Source organism: Typopeltis vanoorti, chromosome 8, assembly GCF_054136105.1.
Source record: "Typopeltis vanoorti isolate ZY-2024b chromosome 8, IOZ_Tvanoo_1.0, whole genome shotgun sequence".
In the NCBI taxonomy this organism is placed as follows: Eukaryota; Metazoa; Arthropoda; class Arachnida; order Uropygi; family Thelyphonidae; genus Typopeltis; species Typopeltis vanoorti.
Window position 1 is genome coordinate 90,719,639 of NC_143556.1, and position 21,842 is coordinate 90,741,480.

The 21,842-nt window shown below is 36.9% G+C and overlaps 1 protein-coding gene across 2 annotated transcripts in view; it reads left to right on the top strand.

The window, feature by feature from the left end:
* Positions 1-21,842, top strand: part of LOC150104187 (uncharacterized) — a 334,543-nt gene that overhangs the window by 70,606 nt on the left and 242,095 nt on the right. For both annotated transcript variants that reach the window (XM_090396816.1, XM_090396817.1), the window contains exon 4: positions 21,739-21,792. In XM_090396816.1, coding sequence (XP_090252942.1) covers positions 21,739-21,792 — 54 coding nt within the window. The remainder of the gene's footprint in view (positions 1-21,738; positions 21,793-21,842) is intronic.

Genomic DNA, 21,842 nt, shown 5'->3' on the forward strand with positions numbered 1-21,842 from the left:
TTCGTCCCTCTGTCCAAGCTTTCTTATCTATGCAGTGCAGCCACTGTAAGACTCTTATACCACCATATTTCAGCATTTCTGGTCGAATATCATCTCCTCCTACTGCCTTTCCACATTTCAAGCCTTTGGTGGCTTTTTCTACTTCAAGTATGGATATGTATTCCTGCCTGCATGCCTGGTCAGTGTTTTTTACCACTGTGCTATCACTGCTTGTTTCATTTAGCAATTTCTCGAAGTAATTACTCCATACTTCAAGGATATCTTTTTCTCCCGTTTTCATATCACCTTTATCATCTCTAATTTCTTTCACAGCACTCTTTCCTCCATTCCTAAGCTTCTTCAACAACCTCCAGAATATTTTGCCACCTTCTTGATATTTATTTTCTATATTCTTGCCAAAGTCCTCCCATGACTTTTGTTTAGCTAGTTTTACACAGTGTTTAGCATTCTTGCATTTGTCTCTGTATTCTCCAAGAGCACAAGCTGACTTATTTGCCAGGAACTTTTGATATGCTTTTTTCTTTTCCTTCACTGCCAATTTAACTTCCTGTGTCCACCATGGAGTTCTAATTTTTCTATCCTTGCAGACAACTTCACCCCATGCCTCTCTAGCTGAATCAATCAGGGCTTTCTTCAGTGCTTGCCACTGAATCTCCAAGGTTTGGTTTCTATTCTCAAACTCTTTCATTTTTTCTTCAATAATCTTTGTGTACTTTAGTCTACAGTTCACATCTGAGAGAGCTGCTCAACTTTTATTTGCTTTAAAACTTTCTTACATGTTATTCTTTTCAATGTGAAATTCAATTTTATCCTGCTCAAGACTAAATAATGATCACTTCCAATTTCAAATCCTCTGTACACTGGTGTCCTGCACCAGGGAGAAAACATCACTATCAACAATAACATAGTCAATGAGACTTTTCTTATTCCTTGCCTTTTCTCTCCATGTGAATTTGTGCACATTTTTATGTTGGAACATGGTGTTAGTAATAACCAGTCCATGTCCTGAGCAGAAATCCAACAGATATTTGCCATTATTATTAGCTTTGCTCTTTTCTCCAGATTTTCCCAAAATATTTTTGTGTCTCACAATCATTTCCTACTCTGCTATTGAGATCCCCAACAAGGACCAACTTTTCCTTTTTCATTGTGTCAGTCACTTTTTCTAAAGCCTCAAAATATTCCTCCACTTCTACCTTAGTAGAACCTTCTGTGAGACCATAGTCACAAATAAGTCTCATTGTCCAGTTCTCATTGCCCACATTACTCTACTTGAGACTGACTGGCATTCAAGAAGATTAGCCTCGTATTTTGTGTTGAATACTATGGCTACTCCTTCTTTTCCTTGCTTGTCATTGCCTGAATATAACATTTTGTATTTATTGCTCAGAAAGATCTCAGCAGTTTTTGTCTTTTTTGTTTCAGTCACCCCTATTATGTCAATCTGGTACTTATCTAATTCCTCAGCTAGCTCGATTTCTTTGCCATTCAGGCTTCTTATGTTGATAGTACCGATCTTTAACGCTGGTGATGTTGAGTTGGGGATTTGTTTTCAGATTTGTTCCAGTAGCTGACTTTTCGCTGTTCGCCCTGGTTCCCTGGCAAAAATAACGGGGGCCTTGTTTAACCGGGCGACGCCCCAGCCGGCATGAAATTTTGTCATGTTGTACCATCATTTTTTATTTTGGTTTAACCAATAAGAATACAATTTGGTCGGCTAAATCCCAAATTGCCAGCCCATCATCGTTCGTTCAGTATCCAAGTAGATACCCAACAGGATGCACCACGAGAAGGTGAGGATTGGACATTAGGTCAGAAGCCCTGGTCGGTTCTCCACATTCCTTTAAAGGCTATGTGGAGGTCTCCCCTCAGTTATACAGCTTTGACTCTTAAGCACCCCTTTTCTCAGACTAGTAATATTGGGTAAGTGGAGAAGTGAATTCCAAGTATAATTAAGCGGTTCTCTCTTTGGGATTAGTCCAAAAGGAATGCCTCCAAGATCCCGCTTTCCATAAACTTTTAATTTTGTCTTGTCTGTATTAATAATTAATCTGCTGCTTTTGCTGAATTTTTCCAAAATATATATATATGGAATCATTATCCTTCAAAGTTCTGACTACATCATCGGCATATGCTAATACCTTATTTTCCTTTTTAGTTGAAGAAACTGTTATTCCTTGCACAGCATGTATATTGTTGACTTTTTGTAAGAAAAGTTCAAGAAACAATGCAAAGAGCAGTGGACTGAGAGGGCAATCTTGCTTGACATCTTTTAGAATTTTTACTGAGTCTGACAGGAACCCATTAACTAGGAGGCGGGTGGTTGAATTGGCATAGGCTCCTTTGATAACAGATAGCAGTTTTTTACCGACACCAATTTGCTGGAGGATGTGGAATAGAAAGGGATGCCAGACATTATCAAATGCTTGAGTAGGGTCTACTGATAGCACTGCCATCGACTGCTTTTTCGTGTTAACTAAGCAGATTAGATCACATAGCAGAAACAGATTAAAGATTCTACTGTTCGACCTGGTACTTCATACACTTGTGTGCTTTTAATTATATATTTCATTCCCACTTTGAGCCTGTTATTGATAATGCAGAAAAATATCTTGTAGTCAGTATTAGATAGAGAAATAGGTCTCCAGCTGCAGATTAAGGTGTGATCTCTATTAGGTTTAGGAATGAGGACAGTATGGCTTGCTACAAATTCACCTGGTATGTATTGATGTCAAGATGTTTTATCTGAATTATCCTATTTATAAGGGAAGAAGAGGTAATACAAATACCTTGATTCATGTATGTGTATGCCTGGAGATTAGGATTGCAAATCCTCCATATGTCTACTAGTTGAGCATTGTCAAGACATGTTTTTAACTGTGCATATCCCACTACTGGGGTGTCCTCCTATTTTGTCTAATGTGGAATTTTCACTGCAATTCCAGTCTCCAATTCCTGGAAGAATTTTTGTCTAACTGTTCCATTGGATGGAGCATAAACATTTATAAACTTTATTACACACTCACAGTATTTCCAATCTATTGTCAAGATTCTTCGTTCTACATCCCTTTGGATATTACAGAATGACCCAAGGAGAGGGGGGGGGGGGTGCAAGAATAAGAACTCCTACTCCAGCCCTGTTAAATCTTCCAAAGCTCCAATAAGAAAGAAGTGAATATCTATCAGTTAAACTTTTTATATCTTTATATCTGCTGAAGTATGTTTCTTGGAGAAACGAAAACCTAATATTATGGCTTAGCCTAAGTTTCCATATAGTTTCTTGTTTAATTTGCCTATGGAATCCTCGTACATTTAATGAGGCAATGCAGAAAGGAGATGCTATGATTATTGAAGTGTCACTGGTAAACCTTTAACTTCTAAATTTTGGATAAAACTGATGAGGTCTTCAATCTATGAAGAAGCATTTGTGTAACCTGCTTCTTGTAACCTGTTTTCCAGTTTTTTACAGTTGCTTTCCATTACTTCAAATTCATGGCTATCATTTTTGATTTGGAAGCTAGTTATTTATTTTTTTTATGTAGATAACTGTACTGAGAAAACTTTGAATCAGTAAGCTTTATTATATTTTTTTAATTGTACCTCTTGCTTTCTCTTTATTAGCATGAGTTGGTTCTTCATAATCCATAAACTCTTCTGAGCATGAGTTTTCATTTGATGATCCACAGCCTTCTCCATCTTTACATTTTTTATTACTTCTTTTTCTTTTAGTTGTAGTTCTTTTTTTCAAATTTTTTTTGTTTATCTTCAATTTTTTTTATTAATTCGTCTTTCCTTTTTGATGATCTTGTCTGCATATTAAGTTCTTTCAGTTGTCTTACTTGCTTCTCTGTTTCTTCTCAAGTTTCTCCTTGTAGAACAGTTGAATGCTTTTTGCATTTCGTTGTGTACCTGTTCAGTTGTTATTTTAGGTTCATTATTTGTAATTTCAACTGATGTTCCACCAGTATTTGACTGAAAAAGTTGCCTCCTGCAGATCTGGAATTTTGGAGCTAATTTCTAACTGATTTGATCACACACTTTTTTTTTGATTTTACCAAGTGTAAAGACACTTCTGAAATACCTAAAATAAAAAATTTATTATTATTATTATTACGTGCTGCTTTCAAGGATTCATTGAGGGAGGGCACCCACTCTACATTCCACCAACTACAGCAAACCGCATCATCTACACCAACACCATCTACTGCCCACCACTACTGGCATTTTACAATCACAAATATCCATGTCCACAGTGGGATTCAAACCTGCAGCCTTTTGGCTGGAGACCGGATACGCTAACTAACTCAGCCAACTAATTTTAAGTAAAGTAAATTTCTATAATTAAAATAAATGAGGATTACAAAGGATTTCTTTATTATTCATTGTAATTTAAAAACTTCTTCCACCTAGTTTCACTTACATCTAACTGGTGGAATCTTCAGGATTTATAAAAAGTACATAAAAATAGCTAAATACAGAGTTGTTCAAATGCTGAAAAAAAAATTACATCGGAAATAAATTCATTTTAACAAGAAGCAGAGTTGTGTAGCAGGTGGCAGCTTTCACCTGGTAAAGACTGAATATAATTGTTAGAAATATTTAAATCTGACATGTTTTTAAAAGATTTAATGAGATATTTTCAGATGCCATAGAATACAAGGCTCTGGTGTTTCTGTTAAGAGACTCTTGTGAATGGATAACTTTTTATTCTTTGAGAAGTCTAGAGAGAAAAATTTCTAAATACTGCATAATAAAAATGTAACAGCCTAATGTATGGCTGGTAGTTGAAGTATGGTGGGCATGACCAAATGTTTCCTTTCTTTTGTGCTCCATGTCTCCAACATGTTCTTTCTTTATCACTTCAAAACCACAGCTTATCTGCCTTATGTAGGCAAAACCATATGCGCATAGTATCCTCTAGCATCCTGAGTGTTTCTAAAAGGGAATGCTGTTCCTAGGAGATCTGAGTTGGCACAGGTTTGAATTGTCTTGAAAGTCACTCTGATGTTATGATTCTTGAAAAGTGTTACATCTAATATCCTTACATGGTGGTGCCCTAAGGACATTAGGTGTCAGTACAATTTAAATTGTTTTTACAATTACTTAATTGTGCCTGTCACAATTATATCACAATATGTGTGTCTCCCTGTGATTGTTTTGTGATTGTTTTCTCTTAGCCAAATTATTTATATCCACTTTATAACCTGAGGTACAAATTCGAATCGAAGCATGCAAATGTTCATCAGTCAGTCAAGAAGAAAATTTATTTTTCTAAAACTCATGGCAGAACTTGCTTATTCACAAATTATGTCCTTCCAAATGACTATCATCTTCTTTGCGAACCTGATGAATCCTTCAAATTTTTTTGGTAAGCATCAATAAAATTTTTGGATATTTTCTAACAAAAATGCATTCTTTAATGTTTCATTGTGTTGTAATTCCAAAAATGTCCATCTGTAGTTGGTTTGGTATGTCATCAATGTCGACATTAAAAGTGTTCAAACATAATCGCATTTTGATGCTATTTTTATATTTATGAAAATCCACAAATCTTGTTGAAAATATCATTTGTAAATCTTCAGTAATACCAACAAAAGTTTCCTTTTTAGTATTTCCAAGTTTCACGGGCAATATCACGAAGTATAGGTATAAAATTATTTTTAATTTATTATTCATATTATAAAATGTATTATTTAAATAATTCAACATACAGGCCATATGTGTAAGTATAGTCAACCTTTTATGGGCCATCAAAAATGCACATTTGGGCCGCATGTGGCCCATGGCACAAATAACATCATATGTTATTTGTGCCATATGCAACTTTGGTTTAATAACATTTGCTAAAAAATGTTATTAAACCATTCCATGCATCTAGAAGTGGGAAAAAAGACATGATTTGAATTTCATCATATAGGATGAAATTCGCCATGTGACAATGCTATGTAGCGTAATGTGTGTATGATCAGGATGTAACCTGTAACTTAAACTACTCTCTATAGTGTCTCATTTATGCCTCTAACTAGCATTTTAAATAGCTTTTCTCGAGATTCCATTTATGTCTTTCCCATATCTACAAAACTTGTTGAGATCCTTGTTAATATTTTCTTGGGCATCTCCATCGAGTTACTCGTTATGGTAGATGCACATTAGCTATGATTCTAATACCTATCATACTTCTTGAACTCATTCACTGATGTTGCACTTAAAACGACCTCTGGCATTATATTCACAGCACAAAATCTAGTCCTCATGGTCTTAAACAGTTTCTGGATGGGGTGATGTGATCCTATGTTTTCTCTCTCTCCTTCTCATGTATTAAAAAAAAAAAACCTCAAATTGTTAAATACCATCATATCCCTTCTTTTTCACCTATCAATAGTTTTCTTAACCTACCCTCATACTGAGCATGATATAGACTGTTATGATCTTGGTTACCTCCATATTCAGCACAGATCTAGTCACTCCCAAATCCCTTGGGCTCACAGTTTTCTTCTAGTCCAGTTCCATAAATGCAGCACAGCTTGGAATCTTTTCATTCTAACGTGGATGATGTTACACTTTGCACAGTAAACTGGTAGCCATTATCCTTTGCCCACACTGCCAGTGTATTTAATTTATCCTGCAGATCTCTAGATCATTTTATTGACTATCGCTCTTTTTACATTATCGATAAAATATCATTGACATATACAATAATTTGTATATGTCAATGATATTGACATATACAAATTGTCCCACCAGAATCAAGTCATCAAATGCTTCGCGGATTACTGTGAAAATATGGTTCAGTGACAGGTAAAATCCAAACACTGCACGCCTCTACACTAGGCCTAAATTCGCTCACATCAAGAGCTTTAGAAGACAGGCTCTAATGCACTTTGGCGACAACACAATCGGCTTCATACCTAAGATAATCAACACTGAAATAGATGGAGTACCCTACACCTTTTATATTACTGTTGCTGCTCAGTGCTTTTACTGCCACGAAGAAGGTCATGCAAGGAAGTTATGTCCGTATATACCCAAAATGAGAAACTGGTTAACAATACTACCAACCCTAGCGGATCAGAGAATCAGAAGCAGCAAGCAGCCAATCCCAAAAAACAGAGTATCCCTAACAATCAGCAAAAGTCTCATGGAAACAACTCTCAGTCGAATACCGAGGAGACAAAATCAAGTGGTGGCAATAACGAAACCCAACTTTCGGAAGAACCTCCACCAACATCGATCCTAGAGAAAAGGAAAGAGAACACAGAAAACTAACTAACTCTGATAAAGATAAAAATAACGAAGAGGAGCAAGAAACAAAAACAGAAAACCAGCCAAAGACGAACCAGCACAGCTGCAACAATGAATCTTTGCCTCCAAGCATTCCAGACCCCTTCCAACAGCCTGTAGAGGGGGGGGGGGATGAAGAGATCGAGCTTCTTGAGTCCTCAGATGACGAAGAGGAAATTGGAAATGCAGACCTTCCTCACACTGAAAGCCCACTTACAAATGAGCAGCTTCAGCGCTTTCTTAAAAAAGTTCGAGGCTCTTCACAAAAACTGGAAGTAAGGATTACCGCACCAAAATAAAACTAAACCATAAAATAATGAGCACCTCAGTAAACCTTCTCTCACTAAATGCTAGAGGATGTGCCACACCACTGAGAAACAGGCTGGTCCTGCAGCATATCCTTGCCTGCCGGCCAGAAAAATGCTGCAGGAAACAAATTTCCATTGCAACAGCAAAGCTTCAGATCAATACTGGAGGAACTGGCCATATACCATGCACCACTGTCCTGCCATACAACTTCGTGGATCAGGAGTCAGCATTGGAATTCACCAAAACAGCACTCTAAAATTAGAAATAATCGATACTGTTCCTGGTTTTGCTATATATGCACTCAGACGGGAAAGAAAATAATTATCATTAATATATACATTCCTCAGAGTGAACAGCTTGCAGTGCAGAGTTCGTCCAAAACCACCTCAGCGAGGTCAGTGATCACATCATACTGGCAGGGGATTTCAACTGCACTCTGGATCCTGCAATGGACAGACAACAATGCCAAGAACATCGCCACTCACTAGCTCAGCTTCTCCAGGATGTAATAAATGACTACGAGCTGACTGATACCTTCAGACACTTGCACCCACATGAGAAAGTGTTCTCCTGGAGAGCCAAAGGTGTTCCTACCAGTGACCTATACCAGGCACAGCTCGATAGATACTGCACATCGATGCACACAATACCCTACGTCAGGAGAGTCGCATACCATCCATCTCATGCATCAGACCATGATTCCATCCTGCTGAGCATTTGCATTCCTGGGCACACTGGACACAAAGGAGGAACATATTGGATATTTAACAATAACCTACTACAGGATACAGAATATCTCAGAACCTCCAAAATCTATATCGAAACTCTCATCAGAGATATGCCTACTTCCCAATCAATTTCCAAGTGGTGGTCACTCTTTAAATCTAAAGTTAGGGTATTTACCCAAAAATATAGTGACCAGAGGAATTTGAATAAGCATTCAGTCCTTAAAAATCTGCATCAACAACAATTGCATCATTAGTAATCTGAGGAATACCAGTCCCTAGAAATCACCATACGCTCACACCTAGAGCACTCTGGAAGAGGAGCACTAATAAGAGCACAACGCAAACACATTAACTTCGCAGATGCACCCATAAAGTATTTCTTCTCACTAAAAAAAACACCAGCAAGAGTGCACCACTATATCTGCTATAACAACAGATAGTGGAAACATCATAGAAAATCATAACGAAATCCTGTTATATATACCTTGCAGGAATACAAAAATTTATACCAAGCCAACATCTATGAAGGCCACGAATATAATTCTCTCCAATGTGGAAAGCCTCTCACCAGCAACAAGGCGAAATACAGAACTCCCCATCACGCTACACGATTTGACAACTGCCTGCACCTCCTTACCTAAAGATAGATCTCCTGGCATAGACGGGCTCACCACTGAGTATTACCAGTCCTTCTGGGAGCAGTTTGGACCTATCCTCTACAGAATTTTTGTTGACGCGAATACTAATGGCTTCCCACTTAATATGACAACATCTGTGATTAAACTCATTCCAAAGAAAGGACACATGACGAAATTAGGAAACTGAAGGCCCATCTCCATCATAAACACCTACTGTAAAATTATATCAAAAGCCATTGCCAACAAATTTAAACCCGCTCTGAGTGAAATAATAAATAGGCATCAGAGCTATTCCATCCCTGGAAGATCTGTCCATGAAAACTTTCACCTCATAAGGGATTTCTTAAGCTTAGCCAACAACAACAACAGTGAAAGAATGGGTCTTGTAACATTAGACCAAGAAAAAGCTTTCGACCGCATTGAACATCTATACCTCTTCAGTTGCTTGAAAGCCTTTGACTCAGGCATCATTCACTCTATTAAGATGTTGTGCCAAGGCACAATTTTGCATGAAAATAAACAACAGACTTACCATAACTGTACCATACAGCAGAGGTATTAAACAAGGCTGTCCACTTTCTGGACTTCTTTACACAATTGCCCTTGAGCCCTTTTTATGTAGACTCAGCATGCTGCTTAGGGCATCCCGTCCTAAAATTCCCTACCAAACCATAACCCTGACAGCATATGCTGATGATGTTACAATTATAGCCTGCAAAGAAGAGGACTTCATTAATATACAAACAGCATACCAACAATACCAGGCAGTCTCAGGAGCCAAACTAAATGCACTTAGTTTGGCTCCTGGACTGTGGTGTGGCAAATGGACAAACCGAACTGACTCCCAATGTCTGGTAACTGGTCCGCAGAGGGAAACAAATACCTGGGGATTTACCTAGGAAACATGCCCACTTATGTGGATAAGAACTGGAAAACACTAAACAAACGTTTCAAGCGAGTACTAGGAAAGTGGACAGCAATACGAGCCTCTGCTTCCACAAGCGGGAGAACAATAAACGTTAACCAAATAGCCATCAGTGTCCTGTGGCATACACTAAAGATTCTCATGCCACCAGTGCAATTCATCAAACAAATAAAGTCTACCATCTATCGATTCATATGGAACAAAACAAACTGGCTTTCCTACTCCAAATTATGCACTTCTCTCAAAGATGGAGGACAAAACTTAACCTCCATTGACAACAGGATGACAAAGTTCCGAGCTCGATTTCTCCTTAATACCCTACAACAGGAAATATCACACAAATGCACCACTGAATATATTTTAACTTCTGCCACTATAGGTCTCTCTCTCTTTACAACCTTAAGAATGACAACAGCTCACGTGTCAGTACATATAACAAACTTCTACAGAGATGACCTTCGAAGATGGAAGAAGCTAAACCTCCAGCACACGGTGAAGATAGCATCCCTTCCTGAAATCCTCTTGGAACCCATCTTACACAACATGATGGTAAGAAACCTGATCACTCAGAAAGAGATTTTCTTTCTTCCATGGAGCTGCCGAGGCGGGAGGATCTTGAGTGACATTCTTTCTCTGAGCCTCACCTGGTGCTTTCCAAAATCACTCAAAAACCTGGAATATGGGAATCAGTCTGAGAGATACACACTTTAAAGGCCGCTTTTCAAGTAGCTATGCCTGATAGCATAACAGAAGAGGGGCTTAGCCCTCCTAACTCAGAAGATCCAGCGCCTATCTTTCTGATAAAAACTAATAATTCATGGGAGAAACTTAGACACAGCAACACCAACAAAATCTACAGCTCTCTAACACAACAGTCGAACCAAAGCACTTTACTGAAAAATCCTGGATCTCATCAAACACCATTTCAATGGGACCTACCGTATCTCACAAGAGCCATCAAACTTGATGCAGATATTCAGTGGAGAATGTGGCACAACGTTCTATTCCCAACTATATTACGAAAATTTAACTCGGATGTCTCAGATAACTGCCTGTTCTGCTACCAATCAGGAACAGTCTGGCATATCTACTTGGAAAGTCCAGTCAACACCCGATTAATCAGTTTGTCTCGGAAAACGGCAGCTCTCACCTGTGGTAGTTCATAACGAAGAGGAGTACTTTAATCTTATCCATGTGGAGTCGAATAATCGTTCATTCTACAATTACCTCTTCATCACAGCGAAAGTGGTAATATACAACTTCTACCTCAGACATACAAGACCAGACAGCACAGCAACTTCACAGAGAGAGAGAGAGAGAGAGAGAGGCAGCTGACCAACTCCTTGCAGCCTTCAAACAAAAGATCAGAAGTCGGATCCTACATGAGCATCATCACCACCACCACAGGCAAAACGACACCTTAGATCTTTTCCACTAAGACTGGAATCCACGGAATCAACTCCTGGCCGAGCAGGGCGACTGCATCATAGTCCACTTCCCAACATAGAAGTGACATCATCCCCCCCAAGGAAAGGGGAAAAGAAAGACTTTTCGTGCTTAACAGTGCAAATATTATAGAGTATCGTCAAAATAACTGTTAATGGCTGTAATTTAAAAAAAAAAAAAAATGTAATGCACCTTATAACTGATATTTTGGTGTAACATACCTCAACAAGAGTATGAGCATGTAACCTCTCTGCCTCACTGCAGAGAACCAAAAACCGGTTAATCCTGTACATAAGATTGATATGTTTAAAATAAAAAATAAAATATATATATCTGTGTCTATTGTTGTCTATTTCCACATTTAATTTACCATCTTCACTAAATATTCTGACTTTGGTAAGAACATAGAAAATAAATATCAAGAAGATGGCAAGATATTCTGGAGGTTGTTGAAGAAGCTCAGAAATGGATGAAAGAATGCTGTAAAAGGAATTAGAATAAAGGTGATATGAAAACTGGAGAAAAAGATATCCTTGAAGTATGGAGTAATTACTTCGAAAAATTGCTAAATGGAACAAGCAGTGGTAGCACAGTGGTAAAAAACACTCAACAGGCATGTAGTCAGGAATAGATATCCATACTTGAAGTAGAAAAAGACATCAAAGGCCTGAAATGTGGAAAGGCAGCAGGAATAGATTACATTCGACCAGAAATGCTCAAGTATGGAGGTATAAAAATCTTACAGTGGCTGCATTGCATAGTTCAGAAGGCCTGGACAGAGGGACAAATTCCAGATGATTGGAGTAGAGCTCTCATAGTACTCATATATAAAAAGGAAAATTAAACTGAATGCGAGAATTACAGAGGTATTTCTCTACTGAGTGTTCCTGGTGAGATTTATGCAAGTATACTTGAGAAACGGTCGAGAAAGATTGTGTTAGAAAAGCTTGGTGAAGAACAAGCTGGATTCAGGCCAAATAGAGGCTGTCAGGATCAGATTTTTACTTTATGACAGATAGTTGAGAAATAATGGGAATGTAACAAAGATCTGTTTTTAAGTTTTGTAGATCTGGAAAAGGCATATGACAAGGTGCCAAGAGAGAAGCTATTGAATATGCTACAGTTATCTGGTGTCAATCGAGCATTTTATCAACCAATACTTAGTCTTTATTTGAGTTGTAAGTCAGCAGTTAGAATTGAAGGATGTACAGGAAGATGGTTTAATGTTAAATCTGGTGTCAGACAAGGCTGTACATTATCCTCTCTGTTATTCATTATCTATATGGATCACATTATGAAGGAAAGTGGTATTAAACATGATATCAAAATTGAAGATGTTAATGTCAGCTCTTTGCTTTATGCAGACGATGTTATACTTCTAAATAAATATGTCTGCAAGATTCCCTGACTAAACTGAATAACTGTTATATAGTAAGCCCACAGATGTGAGACTCTTTGGTACTTCTGCGCATGTCAAAGGAAGGAGAATCCATTCTGATAATAGGATAATCAATACGTATTGTGGGATGAGTTGTTCATTATTATACGTCGGGAAATTACTTCTCTTTTATGATCATTGTAGTTTTTAAAGTGGTAACTATTTTGCTTGTATAACAGTTGGAAAATTTTACGTATAAAGCATGTGATTTCGCATGTTAGTGACCCATTCGTACATTGCCTTATTTCTTTCTCCCCTTCAACATGGATTGACTCTTCTTGGCAGTCTGCCAACGACAGCTCTCGCTTCTGTGGTCCGACTATAATAGATATGGTATGAATGTCAACAGTAACAAGACAATGAAAATAGGCAGAAGCATTGAAAATATAAACTGCATTGTGAATGGAGAATCTATAAAACAAGTGAAACCTTTCAGCTACTTAGACACGATTTTTAGTGAAGATGGTAAATTAAATATGGAAATAGACAACAGAATCAACAAAAATGGTATGGCAGGAAGTCAGCTGAATAAATTTATATTAAATAAGAGAGAAATTAGTCAAAACACTAAATTAGCTGTATGCACGACGTGCTCAAACATGTCTTGTATACAGTCCATGTAGAAAGTTTTTTACCTTGGGTATATACTATGTTAAAGATACTAAGCAATTTTATAAGCTTGGTTTTAATCCTTTTTCCTAAGTAAGTCAAGTTTGCACCTGAACATAGTTCAGGTCTGAGGCAACAAGTAGTAAAGGTTGAGTAAGTTCTGATCACTTTCCTTAGTATTTCCCCTAATGGCATTTCTGGGTCTGGCTCCCACTGACGAGACCTCAATAAAGGTTGAAACTGGTCTGGGTAGTGGCCCTTGCCTTTCCTTACTTGTTCCATATAAATAATGAATAACAGAGAGGATAATGCACTTCCTTCTCTGACACCAGATTTTACCTCTCTACCAGCGATGGTGGATGAAATAGTGAGACCAAATTGCACTTTTTATCCATGTTATTTAATAGGTGTTCAGAATCATATCCAGATTTTGCTGGATGTCTATAGACATCATGGCCATTTTAGGTGTTAATATCAAACTATCTTCCTGTACTTCCTTCAGTTCTAAGTGCTGATTTACAACTCAAATAAAGACTTAAGTATAGTTTGATATAATGCCTCATTGACACCATATAACTGTAGCATTTTGAATAGCTTTTTTTTTGGCACTTTGTCATATGCCTTTTGCAGGTCTACTTCATGGGAATATAACAACTCTTTGTTATATTACAATGATTTCTCAACTTTTTTGTCGTATAGTGAAAATCTGATCTTGTCAGCCTAAATCCAGCTTGTTCTTCACTAAGCTTCTCGTAAATAATCCTTCTCAACTGTTTCTCAAGTATACTTCCATAAATCTTACCAGGAATATTCAGTAGAGAAATACCTCTGTAATTCTCACATTCAGTTTATTTCCCTTTTTATACATGGGTATTATGAGAACTGTTCTCCAATCATCTGGAATTTGTCCCTCTGTCCAGGCCTTCTGAACTATGCAATGCAGCCACTGTAAGACTTTTATGCCTCCATACTTCAGCATTTCTCGTTGAATATCATCTGCCTTTCCACATTTCAGGCTTTTGATGGCGTTTTCTACTACTACTGCTGCTGCTGCATGCCTGGTCAATGCTTTTTATCACTGACCTGTCAGTAATTGGTTCATTTAGCAATTTTTCTAAGTAATTACTCCATACATCTTTTTTTCCAATTTTCCTGTCACCTTTATCATCTCTAAAGGTGACAGCACTCTTTCCTCCATTTCTGAGCTTCTTCAACAACCTCCAGAATATCTTGCCACCTTCTTGATTTTTACAGCAGTCTCTCAATTAATGTGCCTCTGATTAGTGATTTTTCAATTAGTGCGTCATTTTTTTTCTATACCCAAATTTGATTAGTGTGCCTCAAAAATTCGATTAGTGATACAGCTTAAAAATATATGTCACAGATTTTAAAAATTTTCTATCTATACATTTTTATGGCTAATTATTTTAAAAAATCACCAGGATGAAAAAATTTAGTTACCGATTTAAAACATTTTACAAAGCCAGGAGCCTGTGTAGTTCAGTGGATGTGGCATTTGCACACCACGGCGCTTGGCCGCATGAAGGAAGACTTGATTTCAAATCTAGTCGGCGACTAGAGGAAATTTTTCTAAGCCTTTTTTCGACCGGGTTCCTGAGTTAGTTGATCGCTGGCACAGGCAAGCCGGTTTTTTCTCCCGTAAACTCAAGAAAATCGACCGTAGAATCCACACTATTTCAAACATTAAATATATTGTGTTAGGAACCACAAGATGGCGGCACTTGTTGAGCCATTCTCTTTACTGCGTGCTGCTTAATACCCTTGGGCCAGCTATCTCTGATTGGGTAAGAGTGGAGATTGAACTACCCACTCAGTCTCCAAAAAGTTAGATAGGGCTAAATGGCCTCGCCTACTCCCTATATACAGGAATAAAAAGGTGTTAGCTGATTTTTTTTTTTTTTTTTTTTTTTTAATGGCATACTACACTATTTTCATATACACTATGTTCCAAATTTACCTCCATAATTTATGTTGTCTGCTAATTACATAGCATTTTGATGATCATATCTCGTACTTCCTTTGCAATTATTTTACTTTTTTTATTTTTCCCAACCTTTCATCGTGAGTAAAAGAATTAGTGAGCCAAAGAGTGAAAGTGTGAAAATGATTAGAAACTTAATCTCATTGGAAGAAAAACTTCAAATAATAAAGAAAAATGAACAAGGCAAGTCTGGAGCAAAGATAGGACAAGAACACAAAAATGGGTGAACGAACTGTAAGAGTAATTTTAAGCAAAGTTGCTGAATACAAAGAGAAAGGTAAAGCTGCTTCGAGTTCATAATGTATGCACTCAAAATCAAAGTTTTATAATGATTGAATTAGAGAGACGTCTTTCTACATGGATCGAAGATTGTAACCAAAATCGAATCCTGCTAAGCACTGACCTTATTAAATCAAAAGCATTAAGTCTCTTTGCAACATTAAAAGAAAGGGCTATCAATGATGGAAAAGAAGAATTCTATGCTAGTGCTGGGTGATTTGAGCGTTTCAAAAAGAGAAACAGCCTACACATGTTCTAATCACAGGCGAAGCTGCAAGTGCAGATAAGAAGGTGGCTACAAATTATCCATTAAATTATACAAATTATAGATTTTGAAGAAAATTGTGGAAGAAGGGGTCTATTTGACCAATAAATATTTAATGTTGATGAAACCGGCCTTTTTTTTGGAAGCGAATGTCTTCCAAAACTTTTCTGGCCAAATCAGAGAAATTTCAGCCTGGTTATAAAGTCGCAAAGTCGAATGAAATTACTGCTAGCAATATGCAAGCCATTTGGAAGCACTTTCTCCCACATTGTGCAAATGATTTTAGAGGCATTTCAAATGAATCTAAGTTAATTAAATCTCACTCTGAGAAATCGAGTGATTCTGGCCTACTAAATTTAGATACACAATGGAAAGGTCCTGAAGAATATCAAGAAAATGTAATCACTGACAAGTCCAAAGAGATTTCCCAGAAACAATTTGAAAATATTTTTCGTACAATCGAAGTTTGTAAGCAGCAGTGCTTAGAGGCTGACACTGATGAAGAGAGAAGCAGTACAGTTTGCATAAGTAGTAGAAGCGGCAATAGGGCCATACCGTCAGTTGTATGAAAAAAAGAAACTGAATGCCTGCCAAACTGTTAGCTCAATTCTTTGTTAAGAAGTAGAATAATAAATTTATATTCTGAATATGTTTTATTGCAGCTTTATAGTTTTCCCTTTAACTAGACCCTGAGATATACCATAATTCTTTTATTAAAAAATAAATAAGGGCCAATAAACAAATTTGAGGAACAAATTATACTTTTTCCCATAGGTTATTATATTCGATTAGTGCGTTTTGATTTAATGTGCCTGTTTTAAAGAACGCGTTAGGCGCAATAATCGAGGGATTGCTGTATTTTCCATGTTCTTACCAAAGTCTTCCCATGACTTTTGTTAGCAAGTTTTACACAGTGCTTAGCTTTCTTACATTTGTCTCTGTATTCTCTAAGAGTATAAGCTGACTTACCTGCCAGGAATTTTCATATACTTACTTCTTTTCCTTCACTGCCTCTTTAACTTCCAGTGTCTGCCATGGAGTTTTGATTTTTCTATCATTGTGGACAACCTCACCACATGTATCTCTGGCTGAATCAGTCAATGTTTTCTTCATTGCTTGCCGAATCTCCAATTTTTGTTTTCTGTTCTCAAACTCTTTCATTTTTGTCTTGAATAATGTTTGTGTATTTTAATGAACAGTTCACATCTGAGAGCCACTCAACTGTTATTCGCTTTAAAACTTTCTTACATGGTCTTCTTTTCAATATGAAATTCACTTTTATCTCGCTTAAGACTAAATGGTAATCACTTCCAATTTCAAACCCTTTGTACACTCTAGTGTGATGCACCAGTGAGAAAACATCACTATCATCAATGACATAGTCAATGAGACTTTTCTTATTCCATGCCTCTTCTCTCCATGTGAATTTATCACATTTTTATGTTGGAACATTGTGATAGTAATAACCAGTCCATGTCCTGAGCAGAAATCCAATAGTCATTTGCCATTATTATTAGCTTTGCTCTTTTCTCAAAATTTTCTCAAAATATTTCTTTATGTCTGACAGTCATTTCCAATTCTGCTATTCAGATCCCTAAAAAGGACCAACTTTTCCTTTTTCATTGTGTCAGTTGCTTTCTCTAAAGCCTCAAAAAATTCCTCCACTTCTTAGTAGAACTTTCTGTGGGGGCCATATGCACACATGTCTCCTTGTTCAGTTCTTCATTCTGACATTTGCCCACATCATTCTTCTTGATATTGCCTGCCATTCAAGAAGATTAGCTCTGTGCTTGGGCCAATGTTGTTTAATTTGTATATAAATGATATAGGAAACGGCTTAAAGGGAGATATTCAGTTGTTTGCTGATGATGCAAAGTTGTGTAGTGCAATAAAAAATCAAGCTGATGTTGAAAGTTTGCAGGAGGATTTAAATAAGCTGGTAAAATGGGCAAAAGAAAATGGATGTCAGTTCAATGTGGAAAAGTGTAAAGTCATGCATTTTGGGATTAAAAGATTACCAGCTGTGTACTACATCGATGGAAAGGTACTCCAAGAGATTGATGAGGCTAGGGACTTAGGGGTATTGGTAGATAGGGAGATGAAGTTCAGAGGACACATTGCTAAGGTGTCCAAGATTGCACATAGGATTACTTGGTTGTTGAGGAACACACTGACATCCAGAGATAAAGAGGTTATTATTCCCCTTTATAAAGCATTGATACTTCCACATTTGGATTACTGTGCTCAGGTCTGGTCACCTGGATTCCTTGGAGATGAGGAGGCTGTGGAGAGGGTTCAGAGAAGAGTGACCAAGTTGGTGAGTGATATAAAAAATGCTCCCTACATTGATAGATGGAGAGCTTGTGGATTGCAGAGATTGGTTGATAGGCGAAGAAGAGGGAATATGATAGAAACATTCAAATTACTAAAAGGTTTTTATAGGATTGATGCAGGGGAAATGTTTCAGCTGTGTGAAAGTGATGGAAGAACAAGAGGTCATCTCTGGAAATTAAAGAAGAGTGTGGTTAACAAAGGTGTCAGAACAAGGTTTTTTGCCTGGAGGGTGGTGAATGAGTGGAATTCATTGCCTGACTTAGTTGTGAGCTCTTCGTCTGTAAATGAATTCAAGAAGAGATATGACAGATATTGTTTTGCTAGTTTGGGTCTCCCGCGATGAGTCTACTGACTCCATGGAGATACCCGTAATAATAATAATAATAATAATAATAATATTTAGTATTGAATACTATTCATACTAGCTATTCCTTCTTTTCCTTGATTATTATTGCCTGAATATAACATTTTGCATTTATTGATTAGAAATATCTCACCAGTTTTTGTCTGTTTTGTCTTAGTCACCTCTATTATGTTGATCTGGTACTTATCCAGTTCTTCTGCTAGGTCCATTTCTTTGCCATTCAGGCATCTTATGTTGATAATATCTTGAACTCTGGTGATGTTGAGTTGGGGGTGTGTTTCAGGATTTGTTCCAATAGCTTGACTTTTCGCTGTTCACCCTGGTTCTTCAGCGAAAACAATGGGGCCTTGTTTAACCAGGCAACGCCCCAGCTGGCATGAAATTCTATAATGTTGTATTGTCATTTTACTTGTGGTTTTAGCCAAGAAGGATATACTTTGGTTGGAATCCCAAATTGCCAGCCCATTCTTGTTCATTCAGTTCAGTAATAGGAAAATATAAACCAAAATATAATAGTGATCTAATGTTATTATTTTCAGCAACGGATTTTGACTATAATTACTTTTTCTCCCTTATGTGGACTGTAAAGAAAAATAATTTGAGAGAATCTAGATTTATAGTTAATGAGTTAATTTATAGTTAATCATTTTGTTAAGTGGAGCAATGGTAATTGATATTTAAAGGATGCTGATGTATTCCCAGAGTTAGGAAGATAAATCCTGTGAAAATTAAAAGGATAAGTAAAAAAAAATCTCTTGCAGAAGTTGTATAAAAAGGTGTTTTGGAAGTCATATAAAAAGAAATGTAATGGAAGCAGTGAAAGCATTCTTTCATTATCATTTAACAGAATATCCCAACCAAAATGGAAATGATACATTGTCTGACGTGTTGGGATTCTCTCCTAACACATCAGATAATGAATCATCTCCAAGAAATGAGAGAAAAGAGCTAGATCACTGATTAAATAGGATAGTAGCATGTTAAGACTAAGGTAGCAGATTATAGACCATTTGGTATCTATGTATTAGCGATGTTCTTAGAGAAGGTGATTGAGACACCAATTCAGAAATGAGTAAATACATATATGACTTAATAGGGCATGAGATAATATGGCTTTGTGATGGAGAAGGTCTTTTCCTTAGTAATAATTTACTCACTTTTTATGATACTGACACTTTAATTGAATAAAGGAAAGTTTTACATCATGTTGTTGCTGGACTTTGCAGATGCATTTGACAGGATGCTATATGAGACTTATGCAAATTGGAGTAAATGGAATGGAAACGAAGCTTGAAAATTGAATAAAAGGGGAGCTCGACATCAGAATCTACAAGAAGACAGGTATCCAATGTGCGTGGACTGTTGCTATTTAATTTATACATTAATGACATTAAAATTGTGAAGGGGGGTTTCAGTTGCTTGCTGATGATGCTATGCTAGTAAGGACATCACATGAAATGGAAATTGTGATCTTAGCAAGATTTGAAAAGATTGATGCTGTGGGCAAAGGACAGGATGTCACTTCACTGTTTCAAAGAATATGTTTATTCACGAGGAAAGGAAAAATGAGTATGGGAATTATGATAGCAAAATAATTGGGTTCACGCAGGGGGTTGAAATGTAGAAGGAAATAGCAGTGGTTTTCAGATAGTAAGTGTGAAATGTAAGATTGACAAGACAAGCTGTTTAGTGGAATATTGCTATAGGTCTGGAAATATGGATCTCCCCCATCACAAGGAAATGTATATGCAGTTACAGAATGTATTGCAAAATGGTAAAAATCTACACAAAGGGTTACTGTTACATTGAGAAAAACATAGATGAGTAGGAATAAGGAAGTTATTGTCTCTCTTTATGAGTAAGGCCTTAGTTCAAACACAAAGAAGTGTTACAGGAAATTCAGTGATGGGTTACTAGTGTAGTTTGTTTCAGGTGTCTAGAATGGCAGGATATATTGAGGGTTGTATATTTATTTATTCATATGGAGTTTCCTCCCTTTTCTCCCCCATCCTTATTGGGGCAAGAGGGTTGTATATGCTTATGCATTACTCCAATTTGTGTAAATCTCATGTAGCATCCTCAAATGCATCTGAAAGTCCAGCAACACCATGATGTAACACTTTTCTTTATTCAATTAAAGTGTTAATATCATAAAAAGTGAGTAAATTATTACTAAGGAAAGACCTTCATCACAAATAGAGGGATATGATAAACACATGAATTGTTAAATAGATTTTATAGGATAGATATAAGAAAAATGCATTTGAATCTCACTACAGCAGAGTAACGTATAACAAACCACTGAAAAGGCCCTGACCAAGCCACATAGGTATACTATGCTAAAATAAATTCATTATGGTAAGTAAGCTGGCTTCTACTTACAGTTTGCTGTAGCAAAAGTCATGTGTACTTGTATTTCAGTGCAGAGAGTCATTCGTGAAATTTGAGGATGATTGTTATCAAGGGTTTTGAGAATTGGATTTTATGCTTGATGAGCAGAATGAATTGCTTACACTTGTGATTAGAGTACATTATCAGTAAATGATGGAAGTTTTTTCACTTGGCTATGCTAGAGAAGTGAAATAACTTCCATCAACTATCTCTAATCCAGAGAATTTTAATAATAAGGTGTGACACCTTTTGGCAACTCGTATATGGAAATATGACTTCTCCATTACTTCCACCTTAGTATCACCACCTCTGGGTCCGGCTCCCACTAATGAGACCACAATAAAGGTCGAAACCAGTCTGGGTAGTAACCTTTCTCTTAATGCACAGCATTATACATGTCCGCAAGGAGATGTGCTTTGCATTATGGGATACTAAGGCAAGTTATGAGAAGTTATAACATCTTTGCCATGAGTTGCCCCAGTCCTGAAAATACTGCTGGTGCAAACTTTGTTTGCTTACACTTGGATAAAGGATTAAACCAAATATATAATTGGTATCAGTAAATGAGTTTAAAGAAAAGTATGATATATATTGTGTAAGGTGTCACAATAAGTCACAATTAGTCCTGTGACTCCATGGCAGTGCCTGAATAATAATAATTGTGCATATATCATATACATAAAATAATTCACTTCTTTCTTTCTTTTTTTTTTTTTTTTTCTGCAATAGCCATGCCCAGGATCTCACAGAAAGAGGATACCTAATCTTTATGAATTATCCAAGGTAAGTAAGTAAATGTTCTGTAATATAGGGTTTTATTTAGAATTCTTTCT